Genomic DNA, 24,027 nt, shown 5'->3' with positions numbered 1-24,027 from the left:
AATAATAAAAAAATATCTAACAATCTCATCAGTCAAGAAGCACCGATCCAGACTCAACCACAAAGTACATCGCGTGCATCGAGTTGTTACGCTGTTCAGGGGAATAACACTTAAAAAAATAAATATACACAACTGTAGTGCTGGTGCATTTCACTTAGTGTTATTAAAAGATCCAAGAATCATTTTACAGTCCAATTTCTGTATTTCAAAAGCTCTTACGCCACTTCTCTCTCTCCAATAGCATTGAGTACATTCCCATATTAACACAGCGCCAACAGAAAGAAGTGAGAACAATCGCAGAAAAACAACATTTCCACACAGGATAGCCATAAAGAAGTCCATAAATGAATTCTGGCTTGTCACTGCTGCTGTCTACGACTTCAGAAAAGGGTTCATGAAACCACCTGACATTACTACTAGAAATTAAACAAGAAAACAAAAGTGAGATAAATTAACAGGATCCATCTGCGGAGACCTCTGTTCCGGATGGAGAGTAAACAAGGTCTTCCCTAAAATATACGTAAGCACAGAACAGCCTAACTGTTGCGGCATACAAATATAATCAAACCATCAACCTGCTCCAAAATACAAGCAGAAGTGGCACAAAGTTTACAGGAATGTATTTGGAGCTATTTTCTCCGTAGAAATAACAGCACACAAAAGTGCGATATTACACCCAGGAAAGGTACCAAAGTATTTTTTTTAGAATTGTTGCAAACGGGAAATAAACTGTTTCCAGCCTCTCCATCCTTTCCTGCCTTTGTAGACCTTGTTTGCTCCTCGCCCTCACCCTCCTTGGGTCAGTTGTGCCCTGTCGACAACTACCTGAACTGCTGCTGCATAATTGGCTGTCTTTGTACCCGGAGCTACAGAATTAGTGGAAAAAGTCAACATTTGTGCAGAGAAACGAGCAGTTAGCATAGCTTAAAACCCTTCATAAGCAGAGTAGCATCTTTAATTTGGAGCAGTACCATCTGTTACTTGATACACGCGCACACACAAGTTACAAGCCAAAGGATGCAAGACCATTACCCTGAAGTTGTTGTAACCTAAACGTATGTGAATATGCACGTGCCTGTGCAAAAAAAAGTGACATATAGAGCAGCAGTTAATCAACTAAGACTTCAATTCATTACTTTATTTTTTACATTAAAAAAAATTACAACGTAACAAGGGTTTGAAAAGCCAAGTAAACCTGATTTCACACACGCACACACTTGCTAAGTCACAGGGTTCAGCCGCTTGAAGTGATATTTTCTGATTTCCACCAGGATATTTTATTAAACAATATACACATTAAGAGCCTCATGACAAAGCCAGACACCTTTCTTCCCAATCTTTAAGGTGTGCAACTGAGCACGCAGAGATCCTTGTGGAACTTCCAACTTCCCCCTCAGTTACACGAGACATAGGTTTTGTTCGTTTGACCGCAATTTCATCAGACGCGTCCACCTAGAAACCGTCCAGCGTTACACATCGTCGCCCCCAAGCAAAGTGAACATATTACATCGTATTGCACAGTTTTGTTCGCAGGGCCATAGATAACAAATGGATCCCTTAGTAATCTCACCCCCCGCAATGGTATAAAACCCGACGAAGCTGGAATCGGGATGCCACAAACAGTTACGAAGAAATGGAGAAGCAGGTCACTGAAAAAAAAGAAAGTATAGCTTCCGTAGTACGTAAACTTTTTAACGCAAGATTCTTCAGCACGTTGAACTGCTTGAGGTGGGACAGATCCTCAGTGCTACTGGCAAAGCAAAAGCACGAACAGGACAATTTTAAGGCAAGTCCCAGAACAGGGAGCTATTTACTTTCTAGGCACGATTTCAAGCTATGCATCAAGGCTCCTGCTTTATCCTTTATATTGTCAGTAATTTATAGAACAGATTAACAATAATATAAAAAATAGTCTAAATGGAATTTTTAAAGAATTCACTTTTAGCTGAATTTCATTACTTGCAGCTTGTATTTCATTACCTGCAGATTTATAAACATTTCTTAGCACTACTGTTGTTTGTCAGGCCCACATAAAGCAGTTCTAGAACTATATTGCTCTCGATTCTTGAAAGTAGTTTTGGTTGGAAAACGGTTAAATTCAAAATAATCTCTTCTATCGCAGATACTTCTACATTTAAGATCTGCTGTACTTGAGAAAGAGGCAACCTCCCTCATTCCTCTCACGCCTTTGTTCAAGGGATCATTAAGTTAACAGCTTTCCTTCTATGCAAAGTCTGTACAATAAAAAAAAAAAAAGGGGCAGAGCAAGAGCTTACGAAGACAACTGTTTTCAGTTAGTTTACTCCAATCCGCGGTACATTCATTTTCATCTCACGCAGGAGGATACAGTCACCGGTCCCACTCACCCCTGCACAGAGGACTAAATATAATCCTCAAAGACCTACACTTGAGTTCCTCTAGAATCAATGCGTTAAGAATCGGAGATGCATACCTGAGGGCACGACTTGGCCCACAGACGTCGGCTAAACGTGTTGTTTCCTGAAGATTTAGAACTTACCTAAATGCCACATGAGATTAATACCGCCAAACACAAGACATGCTTTTGTGAGCCTGGGAAGACATTTGGCAGGGGTGTAATAGTGCCTCTGACGTGTTATGCTGTTGTGTGCACCAGTCCTTTGAATCACTTGCATATGAGGAATGTGTGCCTGAAGTGGGACACGAGAGTACAGCTCTGTTTATTAGGACAAACTGAAATATAAATTAAAAACGGAACAAACCCCACTATTCCCTGAAAACTGGATTTAGAAGGCTAGGTCTCATTTGAGATCAACTTTCACCATAGCGCTCCTCCTTGTGATTGACAACTGCACTAAGTATATACTTTTTTATAAAAACACACAGGTAATTCCCCAACATTTATCAAATAAAAAGGGTTTAACAAAAATGGGTAATTAATCTCCTAAAATAAATTACAGTAGCATGACAACATTTGGCTTCTTTAGTGTGAGCACGTGCTTTTCCTTTGTTATCTTGCTGTTAAGACCATTACAGATCCAGTTCACGTCTCTGAAAGTTAATGAGATGTCTGTGACGATAAACGTATAAAACTCTGCTTGCTACAAGCAAATGTCCGGTATCAGTTTCACCTGGTCACAGATTATACGTAGACAGCCTTTTCTGGCCCCAAATAAATATTATATAGTATTCTTGCAAGTTCCAGCATAATTAGACTCAAACAGAAAACTCAGGTCCTCCTTTCTTTGCTCTGAGTAGAAGTCGCCTGATTCGAAATCCTGCAAAAGGATTGATCCACAGGAGAGAAGGCTGACCCCCAAAGACAGATTTCATTCCTTCCCAACGTAGTCTCCGCTCCCATGTTGGCTTTTCACTCTTCAGTCTTTCAATCTCCTGTATACAAACAGACATGCAGTGACGTACTGTTAAGTCCAAAGATTAGTAAACTCTAATAGCAGTTATCAAAACTGGTGACTATTTTGCATTCTTTTAATGTATAGCTAGTGAGCTGATTAGTTTTACTGTTTTTTATTTAGTAAGGAAGAAATAAGGATGGCTGATTTAGCCCTGTGGGTCCAGGGCAGAAGACTTAGAACACACAATGTATACCAGAAGGTTGGTCTACCTCTACCTCTCTCCCTCACCCCATCCCCAAAGTAAAAGACAAAAATGACCAAAAAAGCTGATGCAAAAGTAGAGGATCTGCATGCAATATACCTACACTAGCAGTTGTTTACTCAGTTAATGAAACCAGGCAATAAGGCTTCCAAGAAGGCTTTTGTATTGCCATTACTGAAGCTAGGCTTGCTCTCCCAAATGTTTTATTTTGATGATCATTTCCGTACTTCCCACTAATGAAGGCTGGATATTTACCAATTGTTTTTCACAGCTACTCCTCACTACAGAAGTACACTTTAAAACAGCCTGATATGAGAAAATTCTGAACAGCCATAAGATGCAAATTCCTTATGCGTCCAGTCAATTATTTGTCACACAACATCCTCTCAAGGCTTTAACACTGCAGATCTAAGGGCAAGGAGGCCAAACGTCCAACTCATGGTTACAGTCTAATAAAGTATATCAAAATAGAGTAAAGCGTGAAGGGTTGATACAAGATAGCTAGTTTAAGTATAAACCTGAGAAAAGCAGTCATTTCTCATGGCATATATCAGGAGTTTGAGACAGTTGAGAAGTGCAAGTCCAAACCGAAGTCAGAAATTTGAAAACCAAATTATAAAATTTACATCAGAAAAGCAAATAATGCAAGAACTTCTGGTAGAAAGCAATCCCCAAGGAAGTATTTCGAAACTTACAACTGTAGAAAATAACAACGATGACCTATTTCAGATTTGGGGTTTTCTCCAAAATAAGAGCCTCCCCTCATGCAAATAAACCAATATCTAATCACATCTTCCTAGCATAATTGTTAAAGCCCACAAAAGTAGAGCTCTTTACCGTTTCATCGTTGCATATGGAGTGGATTTGGGTGCCAAACATAACTGCAGTGAACGTGAGAAACAGAAAACCCTCAAGGCACAAGAAGATCATCAGGATCACAGTTACAGGTGGGGAGAAGTCACTGCATTCTGTGAAAACAACACATGTAGTTACAAAAAAAATTTAAAAATACACAGAGCATGTTCATACGGAGACATCCCCCCTTCAACAAACAGCAATAAAAGCTAAATATCTGACACTTGAAACAACATTTCACAATTGTAACAAACTTCTCATTTCTAGCACTGTAGCAGCTTTATTTGCTGTCCAAGGAAATAAAGAAGTTAAAGGAAGTAACACTTTAGCCTTTGTATAAAGCACGTGGTACTGCATTACTGCAATCCTGCCTCAATATTTCAAGGATATCAAATAAACGTTTGCACATATATAAAGATCGGAGCAGCTGTAAGTTTCATGCATGACACACGCTGTAAAAACCAGCGCCGCTGTCAGCTCGGGCTTGCTAGTTAATCCAGATTTCTGTTTTGTTGCCATTGCTTTATTATTATTTTTTTAATTCACCACACAAAGTAATCAGGTTCTGACTTACACTTATGGTCACATCTCTGGAGATCCTCTTATCAACGAATTAACTCAATTATAGTTAAATAAAGAATAAATGTGATAGTATGCAGGAAGCAGAGTGTTTCAAGTGAAAAAAGGACTGATTCCATCCATTTAACGGAATATTCAGGAAAAAACGGTTACATTGATTCCCCTACTGCTTCAGGTACCAGGAAGAACATATGATCAACCATCTTTCATCAAAAGCACAAGATCAGAATGAGCCCTGGCACACTGGAGCATTAAGAAATGCAAGTCAGAGCCCTAAACAAACAACTAGGACAGTTTAGGAAATGTCTTTTTTTGCAAGAGCCCCACAGTTGGCTCCAGTAACAGAACGAGGGAGAAATTTGTTTAAGTTTCAGCTGTTGTTCAAAGAACTGTGGTGGGACACACAAAGCCCAGCTGGCAGCTTCAGGTAATGTGCTGCTGAGGTGGCTGAGGACCAGCTATCTGTTTCCTTCCGATTACAGAGGTGGTAAATTTTTACTATGTGGAAAGGGAGTGAGAATGTCTTTGAGAGCCACGGCTCTTGCAGCGAATGACTAAATCAAAGGAAAGAAAAAAAAAATTTAAAAAAAAAAGAGAGATAGGTAAACACATATGAAACATTTTCAGGACCTCACTTTAAAAAGATTGAAATCCCAGAATATTTCATACATGGGATGGAAACAGGTGGAATTCCATGACTTTCTCTTAATATCTACTAGATTATGACAGTGAAAGTTAAGTATTTCCTTACCAGTCCACTGCCCTCGGACACAGGAGAAAAACTGAAACCCACACAGTACGAGCGCATGAGCTGAAATTAGGGCTATATACATCTGGAAATAAGAGAGAGTGCTTACTTTTACTGCTGCCAGGTAGGAAACCAGACATTCCTTTCAGCCAGCCTTCACCACCGCACAGTGAACATACTTTCCTATTTCAATTTTTAATTCAATACAATGATGTAAAAACAAATTCTAATTAAGTTTGAACCTAAAAATGTGGGCAACAATGACAATTTAAGGAATAGCTCCCTAAATCACAGAACCGTTCCACTCATTGTTACTACATAAAGCACAGCAAGATTAAGATAAAGTAACAGTACTTTACAAGATTAAAATGAGTATGAGTAGAAATATATTCCTGCTTGGAAAATATCTTGCATAGAAGGAAAAAAACAAACAAGCCAACACAAAAAAAAAAAATGTGACCTTAAGCCATAACTCAATAGTAAGAACAACTAAAATTGCCATAATCCAGGTAGATTCATACTGAGACCAAGCTGCTCTTGATTTTCACTTACCGTAAACAGAACAAAAAATCTCTGATTTTTCTCCCCCACGCAATTATTCACCCATGGACAGTGGTGATCCATCTTTCGAATACATCGTTTGCAAATACTAAAGTAAAGGAAGAAAGACTTTTGTTGAGAAAGAATACTTCGCATTTTAATGTAGAAACAAGGATATCTAGTGGTCATCAGACAATGTGCTGAAATCTACTTTTTCGAAAAACTGCAAACAGTGATTTTACTCATGTTTTATTTGCTCACTTAAAACGCAGCTTTCGCTTGTTATAAAACCGTGTAGATAACTGTGTAGGATAAGATACCCTTCACATGAGAAAAACAGTATTAATATGAGCACTATTACATCTCCAAACACACAATCAAGTGAACCCAGTAACCATGTCACACTTCACTTCCTCAACATAAAACAAAAATATTGGAACTATAGGCAGCACACATTCTTTACATATTTGTTAACGAATACTTAAACACTACTGTTCTTTGCTAGTCTTGCAAGTAATTGCTTAGTTTCTTCCCAGTTTTGAGGCAAGGTTACTTCCAGAAAGAAAAGTCAAATATTTCAGTGAGTCCATTTTACATCTGCTAGGCCGTACAGCACCCCTGGGCTCATTTCTCTTATATTCAGGTCCATCTGCAGCCACACATCAACAGTTATACAAGAGAAACAGAGGAGTTGTAACATGTGTTGAAGTTCTTCCATAAATCAGTAGTTTAAGTCATGCTGATATTTCATTTTCCTAGCTTTGTACTTAAGATAGTCACACACTCAAAGTGTTTCAGATTTTCCTGCAGAACATCCAAAATATTAAACGTTTTCATTTCAGCAGTTACAAAGCCTAAAAAATGCAGGCACTATTGTTCAAAATCTTTTGTTTTCAATGCATGCTTATTTATGTACAATATCCATGAGGGCTGCAATGAGAAGCCATGAAGTAAAGTGAAGAAAGGGGAAAGTGTGTGTGTGTGTGAAATCAATACTCCAAGGCATAAAATAATTTTAAAGTCGTCGCATATTCTTGATTATAAGGTAATTCAGCAAGAGGCAGAACACACTCCCGTGCAGGTTATACGATCTTTCACTGTTCCTCTGAAGCTCCCTTTGCCCTGAGCTATCATAACCCAGGCCTTATGTTCCCACTGCCTCTTGTTTTACGGACATTAAAGACAATTCATCCTCTTATGCAAATTGCTTTTTAAATACCGCCAGTTACAAATGAAAATCCCAATACCGTAACTAAACACTGCAACCATTCTCTAGCGCAGAAGAAACAGGTATCATTCCGGAGAAGGCAGTCAGAAGGCTCTCCAAAAGATTTTCATTTCACAGCCTGCTGACTGTTCAGCCTCTCATTAATTTCCCAAGCTCTGCGGGAAGGTAAGCTAACTCCAGTCCCCACAACCCTGCAAGCCTCCTAATGTAACACAGAATATATACTGTCACTCTAAAAAGACTATTAACGTGAAGAATGAGTAAAATCATATCCAGACTCAATCAAGCCAAACAGTGGAAGATGTGGGGTGGGCAGGACACACTTTTGCTCATTCAGTATTTCTCACAAGCCCACGCAGAGCTCTCCAAGACATCAGATGTCTGGAACCTTGCCTTCATTTCTAATCTCACACCACAATTCAACGAACGCTTCCAGCCAACAAACTCACAGGAATGCTTAAAACAGTGGTTCTGCCTTCTTCCTACCCCCATCACTTGTATTCTACTCCTTCCCTCCCCTGTCCAAGCCCAGATGTTCATGTGGCAAGAGTTTTGGGAAGTCATTCCACTAGCTGCAACCTGGGTCATTTCACTATGCATGAACGCTCACGCCTACACAAGAGGCAGGAGCACTGTGGTAGTGAGAACAAGCAGCTGTGGATGAGGGAAGGTCTTCTCCAGCTTGGCACTGCTGCTGAATGCGCTCAGCAAACTGCAGGTTCAGTTACAGTTTTGAATGCCAAATATAACATTCAGAAAGACACAGCTAATGGGTAAAGAGAAACTGGTCTGGAGAACAGAAATTCACAGGAAGACCGACGCAAACTTCTCAGTGTCTTGATTCTGAGTAAGAGTTCCCCACACACAAATGCAGGCTCTCAGAATAGGCTAGAAATAATGACAGCTGTGCTCCTTCACTGAACATGAAATAGCATTCATCCAGGGTAAACCTCGTCCTTATGCTGAAAATGTTAACTGCTTAGTAAAATCTGTTTAATGTATTTTCACTGAGGCTAGATATTTAGCTGTAAATAAAGGTTTCTTGTTCTTTTTCCCAACACTAATGTGTATTATGAAACTATTTTTCTTCCTCAAAAGAACTTCTGCTGCAGTGTTGCACAACAATTTTCATAACTACATCATGAGAGCCTCTTCTGTTAATAATTTACTACTCAAAACATGCATTGTGGCTTTGAGCCTAACTATTTCCCAACAGGAACCAACTTCAATTTCCATTTTCAGGTCTCTTCTATCAGCAAATTGCCACTTTGACTACTTGGGACTAGACCATCCTTTTAATGGGTTTGTAAACCAATAAAATATTGGCAGTATAATCAAACAAACCTCTTTTCTATTCGGTACACTTCTGCAGTGCTAAATCTACGGCAAAGAATCAGATTCTGGTAGCTGGTCTATGCCGTATGTATTCAGCATTCAAAAAAATCACAGAAGAATCTTTTGTTTTACTTCAGAAAAGTTAACAGCAACTACCAGTAGCATGTATTTTACGAGTAACAGAAACTACGGCAATTAAACCAGATATCCAACTGCTGAGAAAAACATGTCAGCAGGCTTACAAAAGGACAGCACATACACTTTCAGGCTCTGGCTTTCTCTTTCAGATGTTCTGGGAAGCCAGCTATGCACTGTGCAAGCATTAAAACGCATCCTTTGCCCTTACGTGGAACATCCCACAGGGTATTTTACCAAGGCATAGAAAAGTAAAACAATTCACAAGACCTGCAAAGCTAGGTCCCTGAACCAGTGGTGAGTGAAAACAAACCCTTTGAAAGTATCACAGATTTCCTCTGCTGTAGACACTACCCGTTCTTGGTCTGCTTTAACAATAAATGCCTCTCAAATTCTTGATACAAACAATGTATTTAAAGTCCCTACTCAGCTTATTTTTATTCTTCTTCCACGAAGAAATAATGATTTTCCAATCAAGACTGCCTTATCTGGGATCACAAGCTACTGGAACATCCAAGGTAATCCAGTCCCTGCTGAGGACGACGGCCCAGATGTACCCAAGGGACTCTGCAGGGCACAGAGCTGCAGCAGCTCTGGGCTCTCCAATACTCCAGCTTCTTTACTCATATATAGAGTCCAACATAAGACGTCTTCATTTAGGGCTGCTTCTAAATTAGCAAATCCTATCGGGACCGTGGATGTGGGAAACACTTTACAAAGATGCCTGAAAAGTCTCTGTAGGAGCCAGCCTAAATCTGAGACGAGAAAATCAGCAAGATCCAACCTACGCTCAGCAGAGGCTCTCAGGTGTCCCTTCACCGCTTCCCATGGACACAGTGCCAGGACATCTGAGCAGACTGCACAAAGCTGTTCTGGATCCCCAGAGATTAACAGCTTATATTCTGCCACAAGAAAGCAGCTGCACTGCTTCCACCCCCAGGGCCATCCAGCAATTGGTACAGCTGTGTTCATGTAACACTCATCTAGAGCTAATAAAGCCAGCCGGAACCAAACTCATTGCACGTGAAGGCAGACCTGGTATCTGCAAAAGCCAACGTACAATACAGATAAACTAACTGAAGATAATTCTAAACTTGACTATTTATACATGAAACTTCTGCCTTCACACTCCAGATACAAAAACCCACTCACATCTGAGAGAAGAGCAAGATTTCAGTGCCAAGGCAGAGTATTTATAATGGAAATAGCTCCTCAGCCATAGCTTTCACACAGATAAGTGTAATACACCAAGACATTTAATTTAGAAACCACAAATTTACAGAATAATTTGAGAGCCCTGACAAGGCTTCACTCTGTTCTTTTGATGGGAACTAACTCAGAGACTTTTAAATTTAATATGCCACACAATTCAATACACATCACTCCTCACACCTAGAGAGCGCCACCAGGAACATTTACATGTTTATGTAAGTCTTAATTATGCAGGCATATCTATTTGCAACTCTCACACAATAAACATTACAAATGCAAATCCACAGTGCCCGAAAAAGTGCATTTAACCAATTCTGTGTACAACTTTGGGAAAATAATCGGCCAATTCACACATTAACTTCAAACGATGCACTATGAAGACAAGGCGACACAAACTAGACTATCACTTTAGATAGTTTAAAACTAATCTGTATTTTCTTAATTTAAAACTGCAGGAGTCATTTCTTAAATCAGCTTCTATCAGAAATTTCCTTGAGATTCTTCCCTTTGCCCTGCAGTATCAACAGTATGGCACAATAATTAGAATGATGCAGAGGAAAAAATATTCACAGATCAAAAAGTATTTAAGACACCACCGTACGATTATTTTTAAAACTTCTCGAGTCTCTTGCTTCTTTCCCCTCATCCACATTCATTTTTGGCCACAGTATACTTATAAAATACTCTGCAATGTACGAATTTGGAAGTTTACTGGATATCAGAAGAAATTTGCAGGGAAAAAAATTAAAACAAGTATCAGGAACGTTATTCCAAGACTCAATATGCGTAACTGCTTTAAAGAAAACTCTGGCATACCTGCAATGGTGTGCACGTTCAGGTTTGATACTACAGCACTTTGGACATTTGTAGATCACTTCTCCTGGTTTCAGTTGCAAATTATCCATGTATTCTTTAGTGGCATTTCCTTTGGGTACAGCCCCCTGAAATCATTTCAATTAAAGGAGAGAAAGCTTCTTAAATGGTATGAGAGTGTTTAAAAATACATTATATAGACTTCATACCAGTAATCTCAGGATAATTGCTGAAATAAGTTCATTTACTCAAAGCTACTTTGCCATAAGTCAGAATAATTTCCAAATGAATAAATTACCTCTGCTTGACCTCAGATTCAGTTTTGCTTTGGCAAGACCCATCTGTGGCCAAGTATTAGCATAACTCTGACAGAATCTGCTGTGATCAGCATACATAAAGTGAAGAGGAAGACGCATCTTTACATACAGATAAGAAGTATTACAGGTACAATATTTGCTGAGAATTTAATCTGAATGAGCACTACTAAAAGAGACGTGCTTTCTTACAGCAGCATATGTTAATTGTTGCAATGTTCAGACATTAGGCCAAGCCATCCACAAAAGTTAAATCAGCAACAACTACTTGAAAGATGTTATTTCATCTCTCCAAACCCAAGATTTAGCCACCTGCCCCACGTACACAAGCTTTTGAGAACCAACAATCATTGAAGGAATTGATGCAGAAGAAAAATAATCCATCAGGAAATTATTTTTTAGCGATCACTTCTCTGAGCTGTTCACCTCAGAGCTGCGTTAGTAGCTGTTTCAACACAATGAGGAAGATGATGACAGGACAGAAATAGTAGGCAAGACTGCTTCTTCCAGTAACAATTTTAATCTAAAGCTTCGCAAGATCAGAATCTAACTTTGGATTAGTAAAAAGAAAATAATGGAAAGTAACACTGCCACCTTGCTTATTTATAGGGTTAAAAGGCCTATCTGTGATAGTCAGTGATTGTGAAATAAACCAGGATGTGAAATATAAATGGAATGGCCTTTCTGTAGCAACTCCTCCAGGCCAGCACTTAAATTCAGACAGGGACAGCCTTCTCCCGGTTGGCTAAAATCATCTGCAACATTCTATAATTATTTCTCATTCAAAAAAAAGCCCAGTAGCAACATCACCAATTCACACAGACACCTTAAGGAAGTTTTTGGGACAGAATTAACAGAGCAGCAGGCACTTCAGATTCAATTGCACAACACCTCTCCAACTAGGCAGAAAGGGGTTTTTTTTTTGCCTCTTGCCTGGAATAACAATCCTGTGTTTGTATTGCCCGAGACACAGCCCAAGTTCTGCCCCAGCTGAACTCTTTGGCTAAGTGGTGCTTCATCTTTGAGCCAGCTGGCATTTGCAGGGATACAAACTGAAAGAGTTTCTTAAACACTCACGTTGTATTGCTGAAGTGTTTTTTGCAATATGAATGTTCTCATTGAAGTTAATACTTTGGTGTAAACATGATGAATTATCTCAGAGAGAACTCCTAAAGCACCAATATATCTTGTTCAGGCAACTTTATGCTTATAAAACACATCTCACATTCACCTATTCACCTGTCACTTCGGACAGTAACTTCATGCCATGATTTTAGTATTTTGCTGATAAAAATACGCTCATTTTCAAACATATCTTTCATAGTCTCAGGCTGCCACCAATTCCTTTCAATGAAAAATCTGTTTTTATAGTTATAAGAGTAAATTTAATTCACATATGTTTTGAGGCAGTTTATTCCTTTTTTCCTTGAATCTTTGTTTCTATAACACAGTCATGTCTTCCATGCCAGGAGTCAGCAGGAAAGGAGTGGAGGAAAAAGAAAAAAAAGGTAGTGATTCATTTCAATTTCTACTGTGTTTTATCCATAAAGAACAACATCGCTCTAGAAAGACACACAGTTTTACGAGGACATATTTTGAAGCAATCCATCCTTAAACGATTAACTTTCTTAGCTGTCACAGTCTGTAGAAGTCAACATTTCATCATTGGGTGTGGGCTCTGAAGTAAATCAAAGACCTAGAACACATTAACTACAACACCCTGTTGTTTTTTCTGAACACTCCCATAACTTCTATATACACTGTTACTGTCCCCAAAAATTTGGAGAAAATGGATGTTTTTCCTCTCACCAGATTTATTCCCTAAAAAGAGTACTAGATTTTAATACAAAATCTACAATTTCATCTCTCAAACCTCTGGAATTGAATAGTAAAACTCCTAAGAAATGAGTACTGTCAAGACCACCTACACTGTTGTAATGTGGATGCAACTTAAATCTCCCTTCCCACTGACTCCAAATACCTAAACACAATAATGTATGAATCGTGTAGGACAGTAGTTCTTACTTTATGTCAATATGTGACCAAGGTTTTTCAGCATGTCTACCTCTAAAAGTTCTTTCATGTGCCATAAATGGAAGATACATTTCAAATGATATGACAGGATGAAGCTACAACATCTTATGAAGTTTTGAAAATATATCTGACAAAGAAAAAGTAGGACAGAAAAGACTAAAACTTTATTAGCTTCTTCAGAACCTGGGTTATACTTAGCAAATAAACTGTATTTCTCATGATCCTACCTCTCCCTTATACATTAATCTTATATTGCCTGCTCCTCAAGTTAAAAATTATTTATGGATTCATTAACAAAACAACAGGAGAAGTACAGACATCATCCCTTCTACTTGAGGGTTCTGCATCTAACACTACTTTTCCTAGCAGGAGAAAGCGGATACCACTTCTCCAAATTTCTCTGCAGACGATGAGCTACAGGAGAGAACAATCCAATGTCAAGGAATGATCGCATACTTACTGGATCAGTTAGCATAGTTCTCAGATGTGATGACAAAGCTAGTACTGCCAAGCAGTTAAAGAGAACACCGTTGATCACAGAGTACCAAAAGTCTTTGGAAGGCAGCAACATGACAAAAGTCACTACGAAGTCTGCATAGACAACCAGAAGCCACGTCATTATAGCACAGACCATACCACAGCCATCTCGGATGAACCAAACCCTCTCTGCCATGTCGGCCTCTGAGGAAGATGAATCGTAGCTGTCATTTTCAGCAAGAAGCGGGTGGTGCTCAACATCACGGAATCTGTGCCCTGATGACTGCATGGTTTTCTGGCCTTGCCCTGCAGGAAGCACGGATACCATTATTATGTGTGAGGAAACTGGAAATACAGGTGGCTCTCAGTTTTTATTTCGGTAAGATAAAACATATCCAAGTTCAAAACAGACTACTGAGATATTTTTTCTTGATCAAAACCTGAACAGTTCTATGACTACATAAAGATGAAATATTTCTGTAATCGAAAGATACTTGTTTACAAAATTTAATCAACAACTTTGTAAGCCATTTACCGAGTTTTATAATCCCATAGCTTTTTTTTTTTTCCATCCTGCAACTTCAATGCTTGACAAAGGGATTTTAGAATGGTTTCATTTCCATCTTGGTGTGCCTGTAAATCATTCTTGCCCTTTTGTTAAAAATGTAACCTCTTTCTTTTATCTCAAATTTAAGCCACAAAGTCTTCATTAAATGACAGCTCATGTCTCTTGGAAAATAGCAAATTATGGCACCAGACTGTTCACTATTAATACTGCTCCAGCAACCCAGGGAAGAGCAGGAGGAAAAAACAGAATGGAAATAAGGCTGTTCTAGTACATTGTTCACAACAAAATTCAGACCAAATAAGAAAAAAAGCTAACTTTGTTGACAAAAGTGCTATTGTGTTGAAAAAAACCCCAAACCTGTTACAAAGTTATATTGTAATGGTCTCAGATCAGACCAAACTTCAGGGAAACAAATGGTGGTGGTTAAATTAGCACGACAATGGATTACATGTATCAGATTTTCAAAGAACACAGTAATTAATTTCATGAAAACTCTTTCAGGGCTTTGTTGTTGTTCCAATGTGAAACAAAAACAAGACTTGAAACCTTAATAGTTTTCATGAAAACAGAATTATTTTCCAGACATGTCTAACAAGCAAAGATAAAAAATGGCAGAACTGAAGTGCTATGAACAAACAGGAGACAAATTAAAGCTTAAACATTATGCATCAAGAATAGCCCGCTACTTCAAAAGTATACCATGTTCTAAAAATCATACTGATTCATGCTATTAAAGGCCATGTCTGAGAGAAACTTGAAAGCATTTATATTGACTGATGACAGTCATGCAGAAATCTCCGTTTTCCCCCCTTATTAATGATAGCCTATATATGACTGTTAGGAATTATGGCACTTCAGTTTACATCCCGAGACCTTGAATATATGCCTTATACACTGAGGCCTTGAGAAACATATTCTGCCTAGTAAATCTTTCTGATTCTTGAATCTTAATGCTAGAACTAGGCAGGAATAATCCAAGAGACTAGATGAAAACAAGTATACGCACATTGCAGTGTAGAAATCCCAAAGTTACAGTTAAAATAGCTGGCTGGGATACTCATAGGAGACAGTTAAATGTGGGCTGCATTGTGTTTTCTATACACAGGTCGGGGTTTTTTTGTTTGTTTGGGGTTTTTTGGTGTTTTTTTTTTTTATTTGTTTGTTGTTTTTTGTTTTTTTTTTTAACAAAAAAGTCACCTCTCCTACCAGAATGCGGCTACTAAGACAGGGATAAAAGCAACCACAAACTAGAAAAATACCTTAGAAAAGAATAAACTTCACCTCCCTTAAAAGCAATTCAAACAACTTAACCTAGAGAAGTAAAGGCCCTCTCTTTTGGCTGCTTGAAGTTACTCTAATCTTTCTAAATGTTTACTGTTAAAATTACAATCTATGCCAATTAATTTCAATAGCACTCTGGGATATCAACCACTCCTTGTGGTCAAGACTTGTAAAAGAAAAGTCAAGTTTCATAAAGACTACATAATTAGCAGCTGGAACACAAAGATAATTAGGCAAATCAGCTATTTCATCAAAACCGGGTATATAAAACTTTTAAGAAATATCATTGTCTAACCTTTTCTCTCTCTCATACGCTCTTATTTTCTCTAGCACACAAATTAAATGGAATAAAATTACTGTATTCAATTTGTTTAACTGTATTGAAAACAATCAAGAAATTTTTTAGCACAACAGGAGAAAAGCCCCACGTACCTCACAAATGTTTTGTATGCTATTCTGACATCATGGCCTTCCTTTGGGCTATCCTAGGCTATTCACATAGTCATATCTGATGTAATCTGAAAAGACATCATCAAACTGATTAGTAAAGCACTCTTGCTTCATCAAGAAAACCACAAATAATATACGTAGATAGAAGTACTTTGAAATACACTGTATGTACTTGTAGCAAACAAGCTGCCGATCAAGAACAAAAAAACGTTTAGATTAAGCTATCAAAGAACAAACTAAAAAACTTGAAACGGTGTTTCAAGGAACATTATATCTGTCTCGTTCATTGTTTTTTAAGAGGAGTTGGATATCCAGATTTTAGCATTAAAAACTAATGTATCCAAAGACCTACTTATTTTTCCTGTTTGCCTCTCCTGTATGACTAAGAGATAGACTATGAATAATCTTACTTGATTGTCTTCAGAGCTTACAGCAAGGCTTTTGGTAGCAGATTTCTAATAACAAGCATGCATGCCTACCACTGTTTTTATAACTGTAAGATAAGATAGGAAAAAATTGGTTTAACTCTAATTATTAGACCAAGCTACGGTCAATTTAAAATAAAGAAGCTACTCACTCCAGAATCTGTATGTAAAAGAAAATGACCCACAACTATGCCAAAGGGAATACACACTTAGAAAGTTCTCCTTGCTAGAATTACACCACGTAGGCAAATCATTACCGTATATGACTTATGATATATAAATCAGTATAAGGACTGAGATGCTAGCATAAGCCATTCTAACCATGCTTAATTTTACAATATGAATGTTCCACAATCTTGAATCACATTCCTTCCTTTTCACAAGGATGTAATACTCAAATCCAACACAAACTGTGCAAAGTAGGAGAGCATCAGTAGTTTTTAAAGTGTAGAAGATTTCCTTTTTCGTAATGAAAGAAGAGGAGGAACTTATTTTATTTAGAAAACGAAGTACCTCAAAGCTTGAAAATTTTAGTGGTTAACTTCTGGAAATCACAATGTGGCATTTGGAGCAGGGCTGCAGCACAAAACCTTGAGTTAGATGTCTGTTTGGGGAAGAGAACAGAAGAGGTGTCACCTCAGTTTCTAACTGGAAAAGTTAGTGACCACACGCATGCTGCACAGAAAGCGCTGCTGCGCTGGTTTCTGGCAAATTAAGTTGGGACCCCTGTTCTGCACAACAACATTGACTGCCATTGCTGTTCTCTCACCCAGTCCTACTGCTGCAAACTGTGACATCTGTCTGGCAATTAAATCCCCAATACGTGACCAAGGAATATTTTTTTTTGCTTTTATACAGTACAGAATAAAATTACTAGCTTGGAGTAGGAATTTCAAACTTGCATCTGATTAAAGTTGGCTAAAGAAGTACCTAGGTTTATTTCTTCAATTGTTTTATTTTCTAGTATTTAAAATAAGCTTTGTGACATGGAAGCTTCACTTTTTTTTTTCTGGAAGGTTAGTTTAAATTAATATATTTTGAGAGTAATGTAAGGATTCTGACATTTAACAGCCATAGAAAATACTAAGCCACTTACTTCTAAAGGAAAGCTTCTGAAACTAGCTTGTTAGAAAAAAAAATATTCCAAGTACAGCGTTACTGATGGAGTTGTTCAGTATACAATTTCAAATTTTCCCAATTCAAGTGGAATTATACCAATGCAGACTTCCCTTGAAAATTAGAAGCCTCTTATCTTATTTGAAAGAACTCATATATTCTATTACAAGCCTAAAAGGTAATGTAAATGCTTATTATGCATATATAACTGCATGAAGCTAATGACTGATTTCTGTTTTGCTTCATAAATAAGCTTTTATACTTTTGTTAAACAAGTTTTCACAATATTGTGAAATCTACAATCATTAAGTTGTCATTGACATGGCATTTTGAGGAAGCTAAGTAGAAACACACAAGACGACGACAGGTTGAGTGTATCACATTAATTTGCAGTGTCACCCACCCATTCTCTGAGTTGAAGATGACAAGCAATCGAAGACGACATGCTAAGCCTCTGCAGGTGAAATATTAAAGTCAGAGTAATCATTTGAAATTGTTAACAGAGAATTCATCGACAAGACAGGGACACGATTTGTTCAGTCAGTTCCCTACTCCTAAATGCAATTCTGTGCAAAACTTCAGTGTTTATTGTAGCCTCATCAGTTATGGGTTTACATGGAAGTGCCACCACAGTTCAGCTTTTGCAAGAATAATAGATTTAGTCATTCTCATGTGATCTCTCCCTTCCCTTCCATCTCCTCTGCTTCTCTGTGTTGTTCTCCTCTCCAGCTGCCTACACCATTAGCCCCCACCTTGGTTCCCTTCAAGGGGAAGAGGATCAATGTTTGAAAAGCACTTAGACTTTATGAAGAGCTAAGCATCCCCACTGAGATGCTCACAGCTTTCCTCTAGACTATTAATTTATTCGCTTCAATGCCTGTCCTAACCAAATTTACATTGAGTCTTTGTTGTATGTTTAAAGCACAAGCCTCCAGGACAAAGCACAACACTTTAGTCTCTAATATAAGCAACCCGTTTAAAAATCTTTATCTAGCATTGGAAGATAAAATGAAATTATTCAATGTTTCATGAAAAATGTCACCTATTTGCATACGTCATTGCATTAAACCTAATCTGATGCCATTCTACTCTTTGGTGGTGTTTGAAATTCTCAGATTGAGAATATCTTATCTGACCTGCACTTCATTGCTAATGAAATGCAGGCTCAAAATGCAGATATATAATTGGAATAAAAAGAACTTTTGAAGAAGTTACATGACAAACTCATGATCACTGGAAAGATAGTATTGCAAAATGACTGTGCCTAAGATGTTTTTACCTTTCTAATGGGGCTAAAGAAGATCTACTGCAACAGCAAACCTCCCTTCTCTAAGCTTACTGGAAGAAGGTTACCAAGGGCACTAGGAAGATGAATGACACAATACAGCTATTGTATCATGAGGCCCCTGCACTGTCAATTAAATTTAAAAAAATGGGGTTAAGTACAGTCCTTTTCCCTGTTATTTTTTGAGGATGAAAGGAAAAACATTTTTGTAGGAAAAAATTTAATTCTTTATTATTAATTCTTTATTTCTTTTTTAAACAGATATATAGCTAAGAATTTATATACAGGCTAAAAATCCATCAACTGTCAAAGCTTAAATGTTTTTTGATTGCATTTTCCTTCAAGCTGTACAACGGACATTTCCTAAGATTCCTCATATTTTAGTTACAACACAGTAAAGAGAATGCTTTTGTTTCCAAATTTCTGATTGCATCCTGATAAGTCAATAGTTGTAGGGACACTAACAGATACTGCACACTAGAATAATAATCCTGCAGCGCTTGCATACGATGGATTTAAATCCTACCAAGAAAGCACAGCATCAATAGCAAATCAAAATCACAGAACTGTAGTCTCATTAAAAGGCCACAGTGTAAACATTAACTTCAATAACTGCAAAAATTTTAAGTAAACCAAATGGGCACACCTACTAGTGCATCCAATTCCATGGGCAATTTGGACCATTCACTGCTGACATAAATATCCATCAGATAATGTCTAGATGTAATCACGCCTAATTTAAGTGAGTAACCTACTTTTTATTACTGATACCTGCAATACAAACTGCAAAGCCATTTAGTAAGTAAACTGTGGCTTCTTTCAACTTCTCAGTGACTGGTCTAGCAAACAGCCTCACGGCAAACAAATAAAACTACTCCAATAACTACTTCAACCAGTAAGTGTACTGAAAACCCTTTAGCTCAGCCCCAGCAACAGCCTAACCATAGGCTGTTGTCAGCAACCATAACACGTGTAAGAACTGCTAGAGTAGCAAGTATTCAGAAGAACTAGTCCATCAACTACAACCCCAATTTAGCCCTGCCAGACTCAACTTTTGCTATCTGTAATTACAGAGAGACATGCCCAATTTCAACAATCTGGGGTGTATGTAACACAATGCACACAACTCTGGAAAAGAGCAACTGAAATAGCTTGTGACAGCAACACATGATACCACCCCAAAGCGTTATTATCAACTTATCCCCAAACCTATCCCACACTCTCAGTGACACATCTCATCATCTCTCTAAATCCTTGTTGCTTTTGCTCTAACTTAATATATTTTGTACCATATTTATCTCATTAATTTCTTGTTTATGCTTTGTAGCCCTTCTTTGTACTGACCCATATCTGCTCTACTGCAGGCATACAGTGACACTTTACAGTGGAAACACGTAAATAATGTGATGTTGTTTATACACAAACACCTGGCAACAAATTCAAGAGACAATCTTCAGTAAGTGCGTATTTAACACAGTCAAGTTTTTAGCTATTGTAATGATTCTCCTTACGCCCATCTCTTACTAAACAGCAAGTGTCAGGCCATAGGAAGGCACTGGAATTGTTTCTTTTCATGTCTGAAAAGGGGATATGCTTCTTCTAAATAATCTCAGAAAAAAGGGATATAGAAGTACTTAAGCACAAGTATGGATGTCTTACTGGGAAGCTGGTCATCTAATTACTTATGTCCTTATTCCAGCAGCATTTTTATAAACATCTTCAAAACACAGCAAGGAGAATTCAGGGTAAAACAAGTTAGGCAAAGTGAAAGAAAAAAACTACGCATGTCTTCAGAACACATATTTATAATAAGTATTAAAGAGCTTTGCTATCAGCAATAAACTTGGTATGATTTGCGATATCAAGTCACTTTTCCATAAGTACCAAATAACTCCCGAGATGTTCAGCAAGGTATCTTTTTGGTAACAGATTTTTTCCCCCACAGCTGTGGAAGTCAAAGAAAATATATTTCATGAGACGCTGGTGCCCAGCAAAGGTATACACTATCCGATACACAGAGTTCACTGAGCTACAACAGGAAGGACAGAACACTTCTGGATTAAAGAACAACCTTTACCTGAGAGAAGGACACGAACACAATCTATGTGAGTAATGGCTGCGCTTTATATCTTACCTATTTTGGAATACGGCCACAAACTCAAATTCAGATTAGACTACAGAAAGCTAGATGCTTAAACCAATATCAGTATTGTTATGTGGAAACTGAAAGTTTTACTCGTTTGCCAATGTCAATTGGATGCACGGCATTCTACTTTATAGAGTAAAAAATGATACTGTAATCTTTGCATTTATCAATATACTCTATATCCTCACACTCCATTAAAAATAGCTCGGGTATCACATTTACTGATCGCACTGCAATATCAAGCTGGCAAGCACATTTTTCTGTCAGTTAGTATATCCATATCCACACATGATCCTTCCTTCCAGGTGCCAAAAAGTAATGTCATAGATCAAAGCTGAACTATTTTCACTAGCAATTCTCAATACCAATTAAAGGAGTGCTAAAGCCTTTGTTTCAATGGTTCCTCATATCAGACACATGCAAAGCCTCACATTTCCTCTATATTCTTCATCTTCAGCCTTTCAGCTGCTACAAAATTCTACCAATTTACTTTTCTTAAAAGTTCTATGTCTTCATAAAAGGCATAAAAAAGAAACCCATCAGACGTATATGATACAAAATATAATGCTTTAGAGCAAAACCGAGGAAGTTTTAGAGAGATGAAAAGTATTATCAATTTCTTTTAGCCACAAAAAGCTTTCAGCTATTTAATTCCAAACTAGAACCACTAAAATTTTACATCAGTTTCATCTACTAATGAATCAGCACGGCTCTACTTTATCTGTAAATTTTCAAAGTCAGAGAGCACCCACTTCAAAAGATCTAATTTAAGCCTGTTAATGTGAACAGTCACAGTGACTTCAACCTAATTACGTCTTCATCAGCGCGAACAATTAGATCGCTGTAATTCAGCATCCTGATACCATTAAACAACTGTATATGTAGTATAGAAAATAGTGAATTATTTCCATCAATGATTTCCCAATCTTTTTTTGACGGCACGGATTAGAGACGTGCCGTGCTGTACCTGTCTTCCCCCTCATTTTCCAGAATGTGAACTGTCTACATTCCCGCTTCCTGTAAGCGCCGTTCTTCTCTCCTGGAAAGAAGGAAAACTAGCACCACACAAGCGAGCCAAACTCCCCACAGCAAGTGCCAGGACGTTACTGGGAAGCGTGGTGTGTCAAATGGCTGATGCTCCCTCAGCTCCTTCCAGCTTCCCACGGCGGCAGATGAGACGCCACAGCACAACTGTGCCGGGGCGCAGGGACCCTTCCACGCACTTGTTTCCATGGCTGCTGATTTATTTTTGTTTAAATAACCCGAAAAGAGGGAGGAGCACAGCCAAGACCTAGAAACACCCCGTTAAGGACGGACACCCAACACCGGCCGGGACGGAGACCGACGGGGCGCCCAGCTCTCGGCCCCGACCTGCCCCAGGAGAGGAGGCTGAGCGCCGCTAACCCTTTCAGCGGGCCACCGGGCCTCCGCGGGCAGGGGAAGGCGGCTGCCCTGAGGGGAACCGGCTGGGTGAGGGGAAGGTGGCCCGGGGTTGAATTTACCTCAGCGGCGGCGGCCCCGCTGCCCTCAGAGCTGCGCCTGGCGCCGTGCCGCCGGCGCGGTGGGGCAAGCCGGGGCCGAGCCCCCGCCACTGGGCTGCCGTCGTCGCCACCGCCACCGTGCCCCGACGCCGGGCGCTCCGCAGAGCCGAGGACTCCCGGAAGCGGGAAGGGCGGAAGCCGGGCGCCCCGCACTGCGCAGGCGCCGCCTCGGGCGGGGCCCGGCCCCGGCCGCGCTGCGCAGGCGCCGGCGGGCGGTGGGAGGGCGAGGGGCCGCGCGCCGCTCTGCGCATGCGCGTCCCCCCGCGGGACGTCCTTGGCGCCGGCGCGCGTGCGTGCGTGCGGCACGCGCCCTGCCCCGCCTGAGGGCGCGGAGCGGGAGGTGGCAGCCACCTGGTACCCGCCATCTGGTACCCGCATCCTCTCCGGCCGCTGCGGTTACGCGCTTTTCCCCCCTCAGGTTTTTCAAAGAATCACGATTTCAGGCTAAAATGGTACCGATAGGCTTCTGAGGCGGTACCTCAGTCGCGAGGAGCGGCGGTGACGGGCCTGCGGACAGGGCGGCCGCTGCCCCCGGGCGTCAGGATGGGGCAGAGCCCGGGCCTGTCGTCTGGCTCCTTCCATGGGGCAGGCGGCACCTGGGGCACGGGCCTGCTGCCATCCCTTGGGAGGCTTCACTTCCCTGGGGGAGCCGGCACCCCGGGAACCCACCGGCCTCCATCCCTTGGGGAGTCTTCACCACCGGCAGCAGCACGTCTGCCTGCACCCGAAATCACTGGATGCAGGTCCAGATGCTTCTTCATTACAGTCCCTCGTAACTTCCAAGGAGTTGGTCTCAAGAGGGTGATTTGGCAGCTAAGTTGAGAGCCCGTTCTGTGGCCCTTTACTAAACGCGCCACTGAACGAACCTAGGCTTCAACATCAGTAGTTAAATTAGACAATTTTTAATATGGCTGAGGGGAGACCTTCTCATTCTCTACAACTACCTGAAAGGGAGTTGTACAGAGATGAGGGTCGGTCTCTTCTCCCAAGGAACAGGCCAAAGGACAACAGGAAACAGCCTCAAGTTGCGCCAGGGGAGGTTTAGATTGGATATTAGGAAAAATTTCTCCACCAAAAGGGTTATCAAGCATTGGAACAGGCTGCCCAGGGGAGTGGTGGAATCGCCATCCCTGAAGGTATTTAAAAATAAGACAGGTAGACGTGGTGCCTAGTGACATGGCTTAGTGATGGTTTTGTCAGAGTTAGGTTGATGGTTGGACTCGATGCTCTGAAAGGTCCCTTCCAACCAAGACAATTCTGTGATACTACTTCATGATAATCATTCAGTGTATTCCACTGCATATCAGGAAAAGGAGATACCCAGTAGCTTTAAAAACGAAAGGTAAAA

General features: G+C 39.7%; 1 protein-coding gene across 2 annotated transcripts; it reads right to left on the bottom strand.

Annotated features, from left to right (window-relative positions):
- ZDHHC7 (zDHHC palmitoyltransferase 7) lies at positions 1 to 22,849 on the bottom strand. 2 transcript variants are annotated; one of them, XM_074582796.1, is made up of 9 exons: positions 22,641 to 22,806; positions 17,105 to 17,195; positions 16,149 to 16,234; positions 13,851 to 14,173; positions 11,046 to 11,170; positions 6,332 to 6,428; positions 5,783 to 5,864; positions 4,435 to 4,565; positions 1 to 3,372 (listed from the first exon to the last, which is right to left on the bottom strand). In XM_074582796.1, the coding sequence occupies exons 4-9, from the start codon at positions 14,154 to 14,156 to the stop codon at positions 3,196 to 3,198; spliced, it is 918 nt and encodes a 305-aa protein (XP_074438897.1). In that variant the 5' UTR covers positions 14,157 to 14,173; positions 16,149 to 16,234; positions 17,105 to 17,195; positions 22,641 to 22,806; the 3' UTR covers positions 1 to 3,195. The 2 variants fall into 2 exon arrangements, with proteins under 2 accessions (XP_074438897.1, XP_074438896.1); XM_074582795.1 differs by lacking the exon at positions 17,105 to 17,195 and having other exon boundaries at positions 22,641 to 22,849.
- Positions 22,850 to 24,027: the final 1,178 nt, after the last annotated feature.

The sequence above is a fragment of the Larus michahellis genome, chromosome 4 (genome assembly GCF_964199755.1).
Source record: "Larus michahellis chromosome 4, bLarMic1.1, whole genome shotgun sequence".
NCBI lineage: Eukaryota > Metazoa > Chordata > Aves > Charadriiformes > Laridae > Larus > Larus michahellis.
Note: the sequence above shows the minus strand (reverse complement) of the source record. Positions and strands in the feature narration are given on the sequence as shown.